The sequence below is a fragment of the Podarcis bocagei genome (genome assembly GCF_964188305.1).
Source record: "Podarcis bocagei genome assembly, chromosome: 6".
Lineage (NCBI taxonomy): Eukaryota > Metazoa > Chordata > Lepidosauria > Squamata > Lacertidae > Podarcis > Podarcis bocagei.
Window position 1 is genome coordinate 85,918,175 of NC_138130.1, and position 18,311 is coordinate 85,936,485.

Below are 18,311 nucleotides of genomic sequence, written 5' to 3' on the forward strand. Positions count from 1 at the left end.
TTCCTCCCTCCCAATCCATTTTCCTTTGGTGTGGAGACTTCTCTGATTGTGAGACTGAGTAATGGGAGGGGGTTGTCTTTTTTTGTGATATGGAAGACATTTTGGGTGAAGTGTTTGGGGGAGATTGAACCCTTCAAACTAGGACAGCACACCAGGATCATTTTGTGCTTTGCAATTCTGGTTTGGAGGGCTTGCTCAAACTATGGTTTGGAGGAGAGCTTTCCAAACTTTTCATGTTGGTGACACACTTTTTAGACATGCATCATTTTGTGACACGACAATTCAGTTTTACTAGCAAACTGCTGGTTAAACTAACCCCTTTCCAGCCCCAGGAGGAGCATGGGGAGTATTCATGTGACACACAGTTTGGGAAGCTCTGGCTTGGAGGATCATCTGAAATCAGCTAGTCTCCAGTTTTGCAAAATACAGAACTCCCCAGTATGAAGCAAATTTAGGACACCCCCTATAGTAGATAAAATTATGTTTATACACATTTTGACTAATGTATTATTTCTTCATCATCATCATCATCATCCACTCTTCACCACGAAGTTCCAGGGTGGGTTACATCAATTTTGAATTACAATATTAAAAACAGTTAATAAAGATTACAATCAAGGGAACAAGGGTCCTAAAACATAGGGATTAAAAAGCAGAAGCATGTACACATTCTACAGGGCAATCCCATACACAAGTTCCACAGAGCTCGTGATGTTTGCACCCACGTAAATGGGTATACAATTGTATATAATTATACCTGCTATATATAGCTAAAACTAACACATACCGCTTCTACAGAGTTACATTCCCGCCTGGTTTCTAAATACCGTAGTGCTCTTTTCTCTTCTTCCTTTAATTTAGCATCTGCCTGTAGAGAGCAGAACAACAATTACTTAGAATATTAAAATTAACAGGACCAACAACTTCATACCAACACCTTTGAACTTACATATTTCATGTAATTCTGAACACCATTTTGTTGCAAATACGAAGGGGCTTGAGTTCTATAAAATCTCTCTGTTGAATCAAGGTATGCTTTTTCAAAATTATCCCGATAAATCTGGAGTTTGTCTTCAGGATTAGAACACAGATTAACTGAAATGAGGAATATAAAGTTAAAGCATTCTTCCTGGGCTTCTATATGATGAAACACACTTACTTCTCCCATTAATGACAATGAATATAACAATAGGCAGAAAAAACATAGTCTAGCTTTCCATTTTTTTAAAAAAAATCCTGATCATCTGGACATAAGACGATGGCAACTTAGAAGTCTAATAAGAGGAATAAAAGTGTGCTTTTTAGGGCAATTTTAGATTGTAAGTTAGCAGGTAAGGGAGCAATCCAAACCCAAGACTTGTCTCATGATGAGCGAATAAAGACCCACAAGATCTCTCGCTTAATCAGCCGACTCCTGGTGCTGCTGGGCTATGCTGGCGTAAGCCCCATATACCAACTTAGGCAAAGATATGCCAGTCTTAACTCCCTCAACCTGTCGGCTCAGTCACCTGAGTCATTACTGAAAGATCTTTCCAGCATAAGACCTGAAAAATGGGCATTCTAGGAGAGGGCAAGGGCTGGGCCAGACAGGGAGGGCTAACTCTGGAACTTACAGCACCAAAAAGGGTAGTGTTTAAAAAATATCGAATTTGACTTCCACCAGCCCATGGGATTTCAGATTCCTCCCCGCCCCCCAAAAAAAAATCCCAGGGCATTTGTCTGTGCAAAAGCAGCAGTAACATGAATCTTAAGATCATAACTGATTGAAATGTCTGAAGAAATTCCTTATTTACTAATCAAGACAAGGGACAAGTTTCAAGCATCAAGAAAAAAAACCTTATAGTTCAAACACCTTTGGAAACTGCTCCTGCTGCTGGACTACAGAGATTACTGGTCTTTTCTGTACACTTGTCATCAATCCTTTTGTCAATGCAAATTGTAGCTGGAGGCAAACTATGATGGTTTGTATATTAATGGGGTTCTGAAGACATGTCCCATAAAACAACACATACCATACGATTCTCTAACACCAATGACAAGTTGAGAGTCAAATGCTTCCCCTAGCCTTTCAGCATGGACCAGCTTCATTGCACTGTCTTGAAGGCGAGTCTTTATATTTGAAAATATGGATTCGTTCCAAGTGTCTAACATGAGCTGCAAAGACAGAATGAAGAAGAAATAACATTAAAAGGTATGTACAAATTCTCAAGAGGCAACCCATTAAAAACTGGTCCTTGAAGGGCCTGTCAAAAGTTCAGTTTCATATTAAAACTTATTTCTCAAATAGTATAGCATGCCCACATGACAGCTATTCAAAAAAACAAATGTTCTGTTACAATTGCCACTCTCTTTACCAAGGACTAACAAAAACAAAAAAAGGTCTCCAGTGAGGTATATAGTCACTTTATAGTGAGCATTGTTAATTGAGTAGAAAGTGTGTTTTAAATAACTCCAGCTAATTATGCACTCACTCCGTCTTATCTTTAAAACTCAGGAAAACATAAACCAACTGCTTTTTTTGGCCACACTCTTCACACTTTCAAAGGAAGAACATATTCATCACCTACCTACAAATTTGTTTAAGAAAAAAGCAGCAGGAATATGCAAAGCTACCACTACACTGGATGAAAAGCACTGCATTATGGAATTGTGTCTGGCAGTGGAAAGAGAAGCAGTTCAGTAAATCATCAGTTCTGACCCCCCACTTTAAAGTGATGCTTCAGTATAACTATAGACGATGCAAGATTTCACTATGCTATGCCATGTATTCGTGCTACAACACACTCTCTTTGTGATGGTGTATATTTACAGCAAAGCACTTACCTTTCGTACAATACTGTCTTCTACATTGGACTTCTTATTGCTGCCTTGTTTGCCCATGAGAGTAATCTCTAACTGACAAAATGGCTTGGGTAAGATATCACACTGAGTGAAGAATTTACGCCACTCTACAATATAGGCTTTCAGTAATGCAGTATCATCTTGGTGGCTCAGCACTCTCTGAAAGAAGAGATGGCTCAAAATATTGTCATCTTCATTTATTAAGTTTCTATACCACCCTTCATCCGAAGATCACAGGTACAGTATAAAGACAGATACAGTATAAAAACACACACGAGTATTTCTAATGCCTACTACCAATGCAGCTATTGATTCTTTTTTTTAAAAAAATTATGCCACACATAACACAGAGAACTCTGATGTTACAAACGCAAACTTGTAAAAAAGCTACAAGATGACAATCGCCCAACATTTGCACAATACACACCGCCCTACTCAGGGAGATTTGGATTAGGTGACCCATCATGTTTGTGGTTATTCTCAGTTCTGTATGCAAAGTTGAGCTGCCTTTGAGAAAATACACTTTTGAGATATCAGGAGAAAAGAATATACTTGTTGACAAGTTGAAAACTTACTGCTTGTGCTTGTTTAATAAAATCAAGGATATCTTCTTTCAAAGCCTGGTGTATTTTTGCTGGGCCTTTATCATCCCACAAGCAAACGCCATGCACATCCCTAGAAAATATATACATTCAGTCAGGTCAAGATAATACTAAACTGTATAGCTGAAATTTCAGTTTAAGTGGCCACTTGATAATAATGTGTCCACAAAACCTATATACAGTCCTCAAGCAACCCCATGTAAATGTCAACAATATAGTGCCTACCCAAAGCTGGGAAAAGTGGGACCACACATTACTTTGTCCATTAGGCTGTCCTAAATAGACATATCAGCATGTACAAATCTGTACATGCAATATTAATGTCTGAAGTCAAATAATTCACAGTAGAAAAAAGAATCTGGCACTTTATCATTCATTTACAAAGTCCACTGTTACAGAGTATGCCTAACCAAAGTTGCCGTCCTGGGAAACAGAACTACTTCCAGGTGGAGGAACAGCATCTCCCCGGAAAAAAATGGAACCGTTTTAATGAGGCACACATAAAGAAAGGGCTGCGCTTAGTGCTAGATCATATACTTTTGTAAGCATCCCAAGTTCAGTGCCTGGCTTCCCCAGTTGAAGGTGTTTTGGTAATGTCTAAGACAGCCCTGACTGAGACCCTGAAGAGCTGCTAATGGTCATAATTAGGTTACCAACCAGCGGTTTTTTAGCAAAAGCTGCTCTCCTGAGATGTTCTGACAATCTCACATACCCCAGGTGCTCATCACCTTCTTCCTTCTGGACTTCCAGCAATATGAGGTAGTGAGATGAAGGCACAGGCAAGCAAATAAAGAAAAGCCCTTCTCTCACTCGCCGAGCCAGCTATCAATCTGGTTTCCCTGCAAAATGGCTTAAAAGTGGACAATATTTGTCTCTGCTCTCACTTAGGAACTCCAGTGTGTCTCTTCCCTGACTTCAAGTATCAGAAAGAAACTGGATTTTCTAACATGTCCCTTTGGGGAGAGGGAGAGGGAGAGGGTTTGGCCACTCTCCCACCTTTAAGATTACCCCACTGATAAAACCAGCCGACAACCATTTATATAGATGCTATAAAAGCCATTGGTATGACTCCATATATATAGAAGCTCTTTATGTCCTTATTCGAAACTATCAGATCTGGAGCTTAGCAAACCTATGAGTTGTATCCAACTAAGGTTTACTCACAGTAGACCTATTGAAATTAATTAACATAAGTTAGACATATCCATTAATTTCAATGTGTGTACTCAGAGTAGGACTACATCTACTTCAACTTAATCTGCCACCCATGTGACTGCCAAATCTTCCATGGAGTCACTTTATGGCAATCTGTCCTGCAAAGATGTCTCATATGATGTTTCACCTTTGCAAGAGCTGGTGATGAAATTCTCAATACTTCTTGCCCCCGATTGCTTGCCCCTTCCCTCTCAAGTTTGCCACACTATTTTAATTCCACTTAGGGAAGGGTCACCTTCATCTGCTCATTCTAAGCACACATCAAGAGAGAGAAATCATATTAGGGCAAGCCCACAAGCTTACCTAAGAGCAGCGAGGCCCTCTGGTCAGCAAGTATGGTGTGTTACACACTCAAGTAAGCTCACTTGCATACAAGGCATGGGTACCATCTCTCCTATGAACATATGATTGCCCATGCATGTGTCTCCATCCTCCAACCTCCCAATCTTCATCTCTCAGCTCAAGGAACATCGGCCGGAGGGGTGGGGTGGGGGAGAGAATGTCAGGAAAAGGCTTAACAGCAACTCCCTTTTTTGGCAAGAGCAACTTGAGGGGGAATTCATAGGTTACTGGAGTGAGCCCTGATAGCCAGGGGCTTGCTAGTTCAAGTGACCATTACAGCCCAGGAAGCAAGCCCCTTCTACTGCTAGAAAAACTCTTTAGAAAGAAAAACCCTGTCAACAAAAAATGAAACAAATGTTCTTTAAAAAAGGGTATGTGTGTTCCATAAATACGTCCTGAGATCCATTTGTGTGTGCGCATATTTTGTAAACGCAGCACTGCTAAAAGCTGCTATTAGCTTCAGAAATTGCTCTTTTCAGCATATTTTCAGCTCTGAGTAAAGCACTGATTAGAATTTAGACTTCTGTTGACAGAATAGCAATAGATTGTGCTATATAAAAATAACTGTCCAATCATTTTATCAGAGAAAAATTACTTGAATGTGGAACCTATGAGCACAGTACATCAATACATAACAGTTTAAGTAAATGATAATCCCAAATAAATCACTTCATTACCATTCTAATTTTCAAAGTCAATTGCTAGCTATCTTGAAAAAAATGAGTATCCTAAGTAAGAAGTCTATTACAGGGTCTTTCCTTAAACAACTGTTTCAACAAGATATTACAAACCATTACCATTGTTCTATTACCCAAGAATTACAAATGATACACACTACTTACGAAAATAGATCAAACCACTGCTGTTTCGTGACAGATTCCTGGCGCAAAAGCTTCAGAACAATGGGGCGCATGAAATCCCATTTGTCTTCAAACTGAAGTGAACCTTTATTCTTCAAGAAAGAAGACAGCATACTTTAAATACAGGTCAAATAAGAATTAATCTTGCAGCCCAATCCTATATATGTTTATTCTGAATCCAGTCCATTTTGCTCGTTGGGGCTTCCAATTACATGTGCACTTGAGTCCACCTGTAGTCAAATAGATCAACTAGACAACCACTTCTTTAAATAACTCATTGCATCTTACCCTGTGAAGTTTCATGATCACACCGTGTTATCTGCAATCCTCAGGGGAACAAACTTAGTAGAATTCACAGCACACATTGGTTTTCCTAGGTTCAGACTTCAAACATATTGAACTAGCCATGTTTTAAAAATGTCCCAATGAGAGATTCATCTCCTATCCCCCTAAGTTGTACATGATACTCCAGCAGGTACATTTAAGTAATAGCCCAGAACTTAAACAAGAAGCTTTTTAAGTCATGAGCCACAAAAAGGGGAGACAATGAAAAACTGACAAAATGCATTTTCATTGTTTTATTTATCTGCATTGTGCTGGAGGTTTTCAAACACCACTGTAACCTTATAGCACTAGGGATATGGACTAACCTTATGCAGCACATTTTAAACTTGGAAGCAGATTCTGAAGTACAAAACTCTTCAGATACATCCAGGTGAGGTACATGCACTCTGTAATCCAACTGACCGCCAACAAGACGGTTTGGGTCCATTTAAACACAACTGAACACAGTGCTCTATTGCTCTCAGTCCAGCATATTCAGTGTGTCAATATTGCTGTTTTGTTGCAAAAAGGTACGGTAGGAGGAAAAATACATGCAAATATACTTGACACTTAAAATGTGCCTGCACTGAACCCTTTTCACAAATTCTAATGTTCTTGCTTCATAAGTCAACAACAAAGCTGATAAAGAAATACACACAAAAATTATTCTCCTTCAAGCGAGAGTGATAGAGACAAAGTGGAAACACCACATCTACCCTGTGATCAGGGAAAGCCTATTGCAGTGGAGACAGTGCATGCAAACTGAGAGGGACAGAAATCCATGTGAGAAAACACTGTATGCAGATCCAAATAACACACTGCACTAACCCATACTGCACTAACCCATACTGCACTAACCCACACTAACCCATGTTGCCATACTAGGAGTTTTTAAGCACTGAAAAATTAAATGCAACGAAATATCATGAGCCTCGGAAATTCAAAGGTCTCTACTGGATCAGAGTGAAGGCTTCTTTCCCACAGTGGCCATCACCAGACGCTCATGGGAAGCCCACAAGGGCAATTGCTCTCTCCCGCTGTTGTTCTCCAGAGACTGGCGTCCAGTTTAAGAGAAGGGTTAAGACATTCACAAATTTTCCATATTTAGATGGGAGAGGAACAGGAAATTGTACGGCATTCATCCAATTTCTGCACCATGCAAGAAGCAAACACATTCTGCATTCAAACATATTGTGCTCACTTACAACTTAGACACTATTTGCCCAAACTTTCCTTTGATCTTTTTACTAAGCATGACTTCATGACTTGCCTTTAACTGGTTACTTACACAGAGACTTTAAAAGATAGTTATCTTTATGAGGATAATGATTTTCACAAAATTGAAATGCCAGACATTTGTAATATAACTTTCTTTACTATTCTAGGTGCATTTAAATGACTGAGAAAAAGCAGACGCTTCATCTCAGGGTCATGGGTAAAAGATTTCAGCATTGCAAGGGGTCCCTTCCAACTCAACAATTATATGATTCTATGGCATCTTACGGGACAGCAAAAATGGCCTCAAATGAAGGGAAATGGAACTGGTGCAACTTAACTGTTCCTCAACAGTTCTCTTCAGATATAGCTAACTTATGGAGCAAGCTAGTTGCATTTAATGTATCAACATGGAGAAAGCCCCTGCTAAATTTCAGACAATTTGAACAAATTGCCTGGATTTTAATAACACAGAGAATGTTCTGCATTTACAATGGTATAAAATTTCATTACCTATCTACCTTAACTGTACTGGCACAATTATGCCTATATAACAAGTTGCCATTGCCTCATTCCACACAGCAGTAATACAAAGGGACAAAAGGGAAGAATTCTAGTCAGTCTTCTAGCACAGCGTGGCAGGCAAAATTTTAGCTTTTTACCTTAAGCAACTGCAGGTAGCCTATTGTGACATGTTGCAGAACCTCAGACTCTGAATACCTTCTGCAAACATCATTTTGTCCCCATCCACTCCAGTCTTCCTCATAGGTAGCTGAGAACAGCAGCCCTCCACCCCACCCCAGGCAAGTTGATTTGCAGTCTTTTCTAGGAAGAGAGACACTAGCACATAAGGCACATCTACACACACACGCTCTCTCTCTATATATATTATTCTATATTATTATTATTATTATTATTAGTAGTAGTAGTAGTATTATATTTTAGAACATGGTTTGTCTCAATGCATTCAGATGCCACTTGAGATATCATCATCAAATTTGATGGAGGAGAGTTTTCGTTTATGTTTGGAAATGGCTGCAGGCCATTTTGAATCAAAATGGTAGGCAGAACCATTCCAACCTGCACCAGTTTGGACACATTTTGGACACATTTGAAGATAGTGGGAGTGGGAGGAGGTGCTATTGTCAGTGGAAGTGGAGATGCCATGACCCGGCAACACAATGAACTGGGACACCCTGGGGGGAAATGATATCGGTGAGGGGTAGGCAGGCATGCCTGGCGCAACAGTCAAGTACATACAGAAGCCGTGCAGGAGCCACCCCTCAAGGGTACAAGTCTGCTGGCTGCAGAGGTTTGCTTCACCAGTGGGTTCCCTGCAAGGAACACGCTGGTGAAGCAGCACTCGCCCACTAGGCTTTAATTCTCTTGCTCTCTGCAGTGTCTGTGGAGTGGGGGGGAGGTACAATGTCTCCATGCCCTGCCCCACTCCTGACTGTAGAGGAATTTTTAAAACCCTAAATAAGCATTAGTCCTGTAGCCAAAATGATTGGGGCTCAGGTCCAGTTTGGGTGTCGCTCAGGTTGGGGCTGACCTGGACGCTCAGATCAGGCCAATGAGGGTGTGTGCGCTCACCTAAAAACAAATGATCTATTTATAAAACTCAGTAATTCTTGGTTTCATAGAATTTCTGAGCAACACTGGTTACTATCAGGTAGTAGTTAACATTTTCATACACATACATATTGCTGGGATGAACGAATTCACTATGTATATTGGCAGAGAATTTAAGAGGAAGTGTTACTCAGATGTTGAGCAGATGCCAGAAGCTACTCTGATACTAAGAAAACATTTTATCTACCCATTTTATATACCCATGACAGCATCATATGCTGTGGTTATTCATGGGAGCCTTGTATACTAAATACTAAGAATTTACTGATGTTATTGGAATCATATATGCTCCATTGACTACTAGGGTTCACATGGCTTTTTTATCACTGTATTTGTTCTAGGAGCCAACATTATAGATGCCTGAAACATGAAAAATAAGTCCAAAGACTGCTTTAATATGGCTTCATTGCAAATCAATGGAATTCTGGTCCTACTGTTACAACACATTAGCATCTGTTTTATTGCTGCATTTTGTTGCCGAAGTCAAAACTTAGGGAGTTTAGCAGGCGGTGGCAGTAGATAGGAAAGTGACAACTGCCTAATTTGCAAGACTGACTTGATGGAGTCAAGAAGCAACGACTGGGCGACATAAGAAATCAGGGGTTATAGAGAGGCTGAGACAAGTGATGATGTACAGACTGCACCAGAGTAAGGACCCTAGGAGAGAGAAAGAAGCCACAATATATTTGTATTGTGGCTTATTCAGACATCACTGCATTGTTGTCAATGAGACATACTCCTACATACTCCAATTCAGCCTATAGCTGTTAGCCATATGAACACTGTCCATAATGCATTCACTTAGGCCTGGGCATCTTAACAAACCCCAGAGATCCAGCACTTGGTAGCCAATCTCAAATACCTGCCTCAGGCCTAAACAAGGAAAGGAGATGGATTTCACCACCAGATGGAGAGGGAGGCAAAGACCAGTGGTAAGGCAGGGAATGAGGGAGGCAAAAGGACAGAAAGCCAAAAGGGAAGTTCATGACTGGGCATATTTGTCCCTTTTGTATACTTTTAGCTTCTGAGTAGGAAGGAAGGGCTGATCTGCACTTGTGAGGCTGGGTGCGTGTTCTCCGTAATAAGGTGAAGAAAGGGGGACTAAATTAGAAAAAGAGCCAATGGTTATTTATTTAACTTCTTGGTTCTCCTGCCCTGGTCAGAGCAAAAGAACGAACTGATCTGACCTGGCTCCTGCAGACTAAGCCAAGAACCTGCCTGCGTTGAATAGAAAGACAAGAAGAAAAAATGGCTCTAGAAAGAGAGCGAGAAGTGCCTGTCTGCTAGTAGAAAGAACGGGAGAACTCCAACTAGATGGTGACGTGTAGGGAGAAACAGTGTATTTACCGTACCTAGTTTAATAGCTCAGCCTATTCCAAAGCCACAGGTAACTGGGAAGCAGTTCAGAGGTTGGGCTTTATTTGCCAAGAATGCTATTGTGCACGGATGGCAAACTTCTGTACTCTCTGGGGCAATTAAAGTTCTTCAGACTTTAAAGAGCCAGTGCCATTAAAGCCTACCATGCATGGTCTGGCTCTATTACTAAGTTGACATCCCCCAGCACATACACTCAGATGGGGTGTCTTCATCATCACTGGTACTACAGATAAACGAATGTGTGTTTCCTGAAATATCTCCTCATGGGGTTAGAGAAGAGTCATCAGGTGGCCAAATAAAGATACCTCCAGGGGAAGATGAGGCCCACAGGCCACTGGTTTGCAACATGCTCTAGAAAAGGGAGTTTGACAGATGGATTACAGCCATCAAGGCCTCGACATTTCAATTTGGTATCACTATATATTTCTTGGAAGACTTCTGAGGTAACTGCCTCTTTCTAAAAGCAGCCTCATATTTCACTTCATAATCCCAGTCCTATCAAAAGTAAGATCAAAAGCATAAATATTTCAACCTGCTTGATCTTAGGTTTGCATGTACTTAATTTTAATGTTGGAGATGTTTTTAGAGTATTGTTTCAAGAAGAAAGCACTGTACTTCTACATGGGCACTATTTTACATCCCTTCTCTTGGTTATACATACCTACAAATTCGGACAAGGGCAAAACTTAAACCTCTTTCATAATTTTCAGAAAACAGTGAAAACTGAAATTTCACCTTCACGAAACAACCTATTCTGGTTATATTTTAACTTCGAAGTATCTGAATTATCTGCTGGATAAATGGCATTCATTTCTCCAGTTATGAATATCTTGATGTGTACAGGAAAAAGGCATAGGTTAACTTTCACAAGAGTATACTTTCTCCTGAAAGTTATTACAATAATTTTACAAATCTATTTATCAACAAGAGGTAGAAAAGTAAGTCTGTTGTCCTCTCTCAACCTATCATTTGACAGCAACATGATCAGGGGACAAGAGTTATCAAATAAGTCACTTAATACAATAACACTTTTTCAATGGTTTGGGCTTGTACATTTTGCATAAAGCAAATAAGTTTTGGCTATTGTATTTTTATTTTGCTATAGCAAAATAGCTTATAACATTCTCACATGTTTTATCTCATATTTAGGAATTTTTTGCTGTATTTTTGTTTTAAACTAGAGATTTAAGTTATATTAGCAGCATAAACATTTAATAAGCAAATAATAAAATATACCTTTATGTTCTACAATCTCTTACAGCAGTGTTTAGCTTAAAACAAGTTCACCAGACATCAATTTTCAAAAAAGCTAGTGCCAACCTGCTTAATGCATAACACCCAAGCCTAGTGATTAAATGACAATTTGTTACAATACCTATCAGGAATGGAAAACATTCTAAATTTCTTTATTTCAGTCTCTGAGTTTGGGGACAAAAATCAAATTTAATGGGTCAGCCACACATAAGATTGGGGGAGGGAAAAATCTGTATTGGAGATTTCTCCAGCCCTACCCTCAATTATTGCCACTTTGCTATATACCAGGAAGGGCTAAGGCTGTATCCTCCAGATGTTGTTGGACTAGAACTCCCACCACTCCAGGCCACTGACTATGCTTGCTGTGGCTGTTGAGAGTTCACAATTTCCAGAGGGTCCCACATTGGCTACCCTCTGCTATTCACAAACACACACAATCTTGCGCACACACAAGCTGCTACATCTGTGCTTCTTAAGAATACTCTCCCCCTACATACTCACTCCCACTACCACCCTTCCTGCACTATTTTGCTTTGACAGCTTTACTCCTTTTGAGATTTTCTTTTTTTCAGCATCTCCAATCCTCAATTACAATACTGAGCACTTGTTTTTCTTTTATGTCCCCAAACACACTCACCCACTCACTGCCTATGCTCCTGATTTGTTATCTAATCTGTTTCCTAGCTCCGGTCCTTCTGTTCCTAGCCTGAGTTTTACCTGCCTTCTACAGCCTACCCATCCTCTGCTTTCAGTTTAATTAATGAAAGGGATGAAAGGATCCCAAACGTGGAGTGTAAGAGCACATTAAAGTTTGTAGTATTTCATCACCCTTCTCAGTCCATGCTTCCAGTTGAAGATGGGATTCATTTACATCAGAACAAACTAGTGTTCAGAAGCAAAAGGCTGGCACTTCTTGTAGGATACATGGAGTTCAAGGGGAAAGGGCAAAAGATAGCAACTGGGAAGCAGATGTTAACTGCCCTTAGATCTTTTGATTAAGGGCAGTGTATAAACCAACCAACCAAACAAACAAACATACATAATAAATGTGCAAAGGCAGGTAAGCACCTCCAGCAGAAAATTTTGGATATGATTAAGGGGAACAAAGTGGCTGACAACAAATCTGATTTGGGGGGGGCAAAATCCAGTGTGAAGTTGTCCTGCATACATCCCACTGAAAACCCTTGATGGTTGGAGGAGGGGGGGGGTGGAGGCTGGGGTGCGGAGAATACATTTAGGACCACCATGTCTTAGAGCACTTGTCATTTTCCTCAAATGCTGTTTCTTCCCCTGCCTTCACCCTGCAGGACACAGGGGCTGAAATCCAGAAAAACCTTGTGAAGGGAATGCAACGCTCCCTTCACCTTATAAGATGCGCACACACAGAGATGTACACAGGTTAAGTCGGATGTGCTCCACCCTAGTTTAGAAAAATGAGACATAGCCCAAAACACGAGTCCGTTGCATTTTCGTTCACTTTCAACCTTTCAGTGCAGGCTTCCAACCTTTAGGCTCTGGCTCTCCGGCTTCCTACCATGTAGCCCTAACCTGGCAGTCGGGTCTCTTTAGGCAGGCACCCAGAAGCCAATATGTTTTGCCTGTGATATATCTGCTTTGTTACAGCGGCGCTGCAATAAGCCAACGGGGGTGTTTAACTGCATCCTCCCGAGATCCAGAGCAAACTTGTCATAAGTGCTCCTCGGTGCTTTGAAAAAAACAAACACCACCACACACACAGCACAGGACAGACAGATATATATATATATATATATATATATCACAGCAAAGCACAGCACATATATATATATATATTATATTATATATATATATATGCTTTAAAAAAAACACCACACACACAGCACAGCAATATATATATATATATATATATATATATATATATATATATATATATATATCACATTATACATACATATACATATATATATATATATATGTATGTGTGTAATGTGCTGTGCTATATATATATATCCCTCCCTCTCCTTATCAGCTAGGCAGCTCCTCCCCACATATCACCCAACCCCCAAAGGTCGGAGGTTCCCTCAGGCAGGCAAGCCGCCCAACCAGGCCGGGGGTTGCCTCTCTCTCACCTTTAACAGATTAGACGTCGCCATGTTCCCCACAAAACACACAACACAGAGAGAGAAACAGGCGCCCTTGCGGGGCCTTCACAAGCCGGCGGCGGCGGCGGCGTCAGCTGCTCCCCCGTCGTCCGGGGCTGGTTCTTCGGGCTGGGGCCGCTTTACATGGTCTCGGCCGCCCCGCGCGGGACGGAACCGTGTGGGGAGCCTCGGCTCGGCGTCCACCCGGCCGCTCGGCCCCCTCAGCCGCTGGGCGACGGGCTCGTGACGGCTCCCCTGCCTCGGGTCTCAGCGCCTCATGGCGGAACCAGCCCAGACAGCGGGAGACTCCGGGCGCTGGAGGAGGAGGCGGCGGCGGTAGCAGCGGCAGCAGCCCGGCTCCTCGCGAGGGGCTGGGCGAGCCCACATGATGCGGCGCCGAGGAGCCGGATGGCCCGCCGCCGAGAGGGGAGAGCGGCTCCGGCCCACAGCGGCCCCTGCAGGGCGGAGGCCGCGCCTGCCTCGCCTCGCTCTCGACGGAGCGCAGGCCTCGGCGGTGTTCCCTCATGGTGTGGCGAAGGCTGCCAGCTCCACGTGTGTGTGTGTGTGTGTGTGTGTGTTGCTGTGGCAGCATCGTTTTTATTCGCACACCGCCTTCCCATGCTCCGAGGCGACTTACCAGCATCGTCATAGTTCAGTGGTACCTTGGTTCTCAAACTTAAATCCGTTCCGGAAGTCCGTGCCAAAACCAAAGCATTCCAAAACCAAGGCACGCTTTCCCATAGGAAGCACTGTAATGCAAAATGGATTGATCCGTTCCAGACTTTTAAAAACAACCCCTAAAACAGCAATTTAACATGAATTTTACTGTTTAATGAGACCATTGATCCATAAAATGAAAGCAATAAACAATGTAGTGCAGTCACGCAATCAATCAGTCAGTAGCTAAGCTGCGATGCACACAGTCACAAAAACAAAAAACCGCAAAAATGCAAAATAAATAGCAAAAACAGACAGACCTCAGTGTAACACTCAAAACGGAAGTGTGGCACTCAGATCAGAAGTGTAACACTCAAAATGGAGCATGTTTGGCTTCTAAAAAAAGTTCGCAAACTGGAACACATATTTCCAGGTTTGCAGTGTTTAGGTTCCAAGTTGTTTGAGTACCAAGGTGTTTGAGAACCAAGGTACCACTGTAGTCATAATCTTATTTGTATGTACCCCCACCCATCTGACTGTTGCCCCCAGCCATTCTGGCTGGCTTCCAGGGACGCGGACTTATAAAAAATATTGGGGGGGCCCGGGAAAGCTCATGAATAATAAATAAGCTCATGAATATGCAAATAAAGTGGCGCCGCCTCCTCGTGAGCGAATAGGGGAGAGCGTGCTGCGCCTATTAATCAGCTCCGAAGGAAATTGATTGGAGCTTTTGCTCGGGAGGGAGGGCAGGAGGCATGCAGCCCGACCCTGTGCATTTTGGGCTGGGGGAGGGGCGGCGATGGCGCTCTGCTGGAGGGGCGCCGGAGATTATTGGGGGGGCGGAGCCCCCCCAAACGAATTTTTGAGGGGGCTCGGGCCCCCTCAAGCCCCATGGAGTCGGCGCCTATGCTGGCTTCCAATATACATAAAATCAAAATAGAACATTACACAAATAATAGTAATAATAATAATAGAAGATTTGCCCACAACTGTGAACGTAGCAAAAAAAAAGAAAAAAAAGAAGGTAGTCATAGAGTTGGAAGGGATCCCAAGGGTCATCTAGTCCAACCCCTTGCAATGCAGGAATCTCAGCTAAATAAAACCATAGAATCTTAGAGTTGGAAAGGACCCCAAGAGTATAGTCAGTTATAAGCAATAAATATAACGCTTCAAAAAGCACACGGCCAAATCAGAACAATTTCCAGTTATATCATCATCAGATCTAGAAAATAAAAATACGAAAGGTTAATGTATATAACAGCAGCAACAATGGTATCTGAAGAGATGTGTATGCACACGAAAGCTCATACCAATAACAAACTTAGTTGGTCTCTAATTCCTCTACTGGAAGGAATTTTTTTATTTTGTAGCCGCAACAATAAAACTCCTAATCAATACTGTTCCGCAGCCTCCGCTTTTGTAGCTGGAGTCAGTCCCAGGCCAGATAGGAAAAGGCCAGCAAGGCAGTGAGCAGGTCTTCCAGGATTCACTGCCACAATGTATACTTGAATCTGATGGTTTTGTTGTGTATTTTAATGACAGGTAGATGTTTCCATGTGCCTTCCTCTGCCCCAGCTGCATCAAAAGATTTCTCTCTGGTATTGGTCTCTACGGCGGGCGCTGCAACCTCCCAACATTTTGGCTTCACCTCCAAAGGCACACTCCTCCATTGTGTCCTGAGACAGACAGATGCCAACAACAACAACATTGTGTAACTGGGTGTAACTGGTCTTTATACACTGGGAACTGGATAGAAACCTATTTTGACATTAAGCAAAATAATTAATGTACGGCGGTACCTACATCACCAACTTGAGCTGGAGTAATTGCCCCTAATGGCCCAAGTGCCCTCTGGCTAGGAGTGCCTTTTACGAAGCATCATCTGGTTTTCCAGCTACGGCCATTCCTGGACAGGGGGAGCCTGACCATTGCATTGTTGGAGCCTTTGAGGCTGGATTGCTGCAATGAGCTCTGTGTGGGGCTGCTCCTGGGCCTGCTTCAGAAGGTCCGTAAGAGCAGATGGAGAGACCTTCTGGATCAGGCCCACCTAGTCCAGCATCCTGTTCTCATAAGTGGGCACAGGGCACATATAGTAAGCCGTTGTGTTATTATGTTATATTTATATTGCATATCTCGTCATGGAAATCAACTCTGTCTACAGGGGTCTGCCATCCAGACCCTGGCCTGATGCAGGCTGGCTTAGCTTTAGCAAGGTGGCCACATCACGTGTCCTTCTTAGACCATGCTCTGGAACTCATTGTCAGTTTGCGTTTCTTGGTGCAGAAAGTATTGGTTTAAAGTGTAGAGATCTTTCTTATTCTAATTGATTCAAGAGGGTTCTGGAAGCTTCTCTGTGTGGTACAAGCTGGTGCAAGCTGGAAGTTTCCTAGCTGACAAGGAAGTTTCTATTCTGCCTAAAAGCAAGCTGAAGATTCCTGGTGTTTGGGTTATTCCTTCAGAGAAGCTGAGTATAGCTAGTTTAAACTGATTCTCTTATCTCCTTCTGTCAATGTTAATGCTGACTATAATAATAAGGTCAGAAGGAGCCAGGGTTTCACTTTCTCTTTCCTTCTGGTGTAGTGTTCTGTATATAGTGTTAAGGTTTTAGTCTTATTGTTAAGTTATTGTAAGTTTAAGTTAAGTCTGCTGCAACTGAATTTCTTATGGACAACGCCAATACAGTGGTACCTCAGGTTAAGTACTTAATTCGTTCCGGAGGTCAGTACTTAACCTGAAACTGTTCTTAACCTGAAGCACCACTTTAGCTAATGGGGCCTACTGCTGCCACCGCGCCGCCGGAGCACGATTTCTGTTCTCATCCTGAAGCAAAGTTCTTAACCTGAAGCACTATTTCTGGGTTAGCGGAGTATGTAACCTGAAGCATATGTAACCTGAAGCGTATGTAACCTGAGGTACCACTGTACTGAAAATGTATGGATTTGTGGCCATTTTGCTCATTTGCCTTCAGCTCTGCTGGATGAAATATTAATTGCCTCTGGTCTATTTTGGGGGGGAATCCTGCAATGTGCTAATTTTTTTTACTCTAACTCACGGGTGTCAAACACAAGGCCCGCGGGCCGAATCCGGCCCGCCAGACCTCGTCATGTGGCCCGTGTAGCCGCCGCCGGCCGCCAGCCTTCACCTTTTATTCTCGCTTTTTTTTTTTTTTTACACAAGAAAGCCGCCTCTTCAGTGCATGCGCGGCAGCCTACAAGCCAGAGAACGTCTGCCCTCTAGCGGCGCCGGCCGTTCTACACAGGAAACCTCCACTTTACATGCATTCAGGAAACCTCCACTTGTTTTTATATTGAGCGCATGCCATCCTGTGATGTGACAGATCCAACGGCTGCCTGAACCCTTCTCTGCTGTACTGTAAGTCCTACAGATACAACCGGCCCTTTGAGGGTGACCAAACTGCTGATGCGGCCCCCGATGAATTTGAGTTTGACACCCCTGCTCTAACTGTATGTTGGAATCTGCTATGGATCAATATATGAGCAGTCTTCTTGACACTCAGTAGGGCATCAGGTGATGTCTCTGCTTTTTAAGATGCTGTCTAGGTTTGTCATTGCTTTTCTCCCAAGAAGCAGGCGTCTTTTAATTTCGTTACTGCTAATTCTACTGCATTCAGTTGGTCTTACTCCCAGGCAAGTGGGTATAGGATTGCAGCCTACGCCATTGCAGTCAGTACTTTTCGGATAATATCCCAAGTATACTTTCATAGGAGTAAGCCCCAGTGAACACCAGTTAGATAGAGAGCTAGTGTGAAGTAGTGGTTAGAGTGTTGGTCAAGGACCTGGGAAACCAGAGTTTGAATCCCCACTTAGCCTGGAAGTTCACTGGGTGACCCTGGGGGCCAGTCACTTACTCTC

General features: G+C 42.4%; 1 protein-coding gene across 2 annotated transcripts in view; it reads right to left on the reverse strand.

Annotated features, from left to right (window-relative positions):
- Positions 1-13,972, reverse strand: part of CUL5 (cullin 5) — a 32,804-nt gene extending 18,832 nt beyond the window's left edge. Inside the window, exons 1-7 of one of the 2 annotated variants that reach the window (XM_081197642.1) lie at positions 13,771-13,972; positions 5,843-5,952; positions 3,417-3,516; positions 2,824-3,000; positions 2,013-2,154; positions 950-1,095; positions 788-868 (exon numbers count right to left, since the gene is read on the reverse strand). In XM_081197642.1, the coding sequence (XP_081053768.1) occupies positions 788-868; positions 950-1,095; positions 2,013-2,154; positions 2,824-3,000; positions 3,417-3,516; positions 5,843-5,952; positions 13,771-13,794 (780 nt within the window). In that variant the 5' untranslated portion in view covers positions 13,795-13,972. Of the gene's footprint in view, positions 1-787; positions 869-949; positions 1,096-2,012; positions 2,155-2,823; positions 3,001-3,416; positions 3,517-4,961; positions 5,808-5,842; positions 5,953-13,770 lie in introns of those variants that run through there. The other variant, XM_081197643.1, reaches the window with a different exon arrangement.
- Between the last annotated feature and the right edge of the window lie 4,339 nt (positions 13,973-18,311).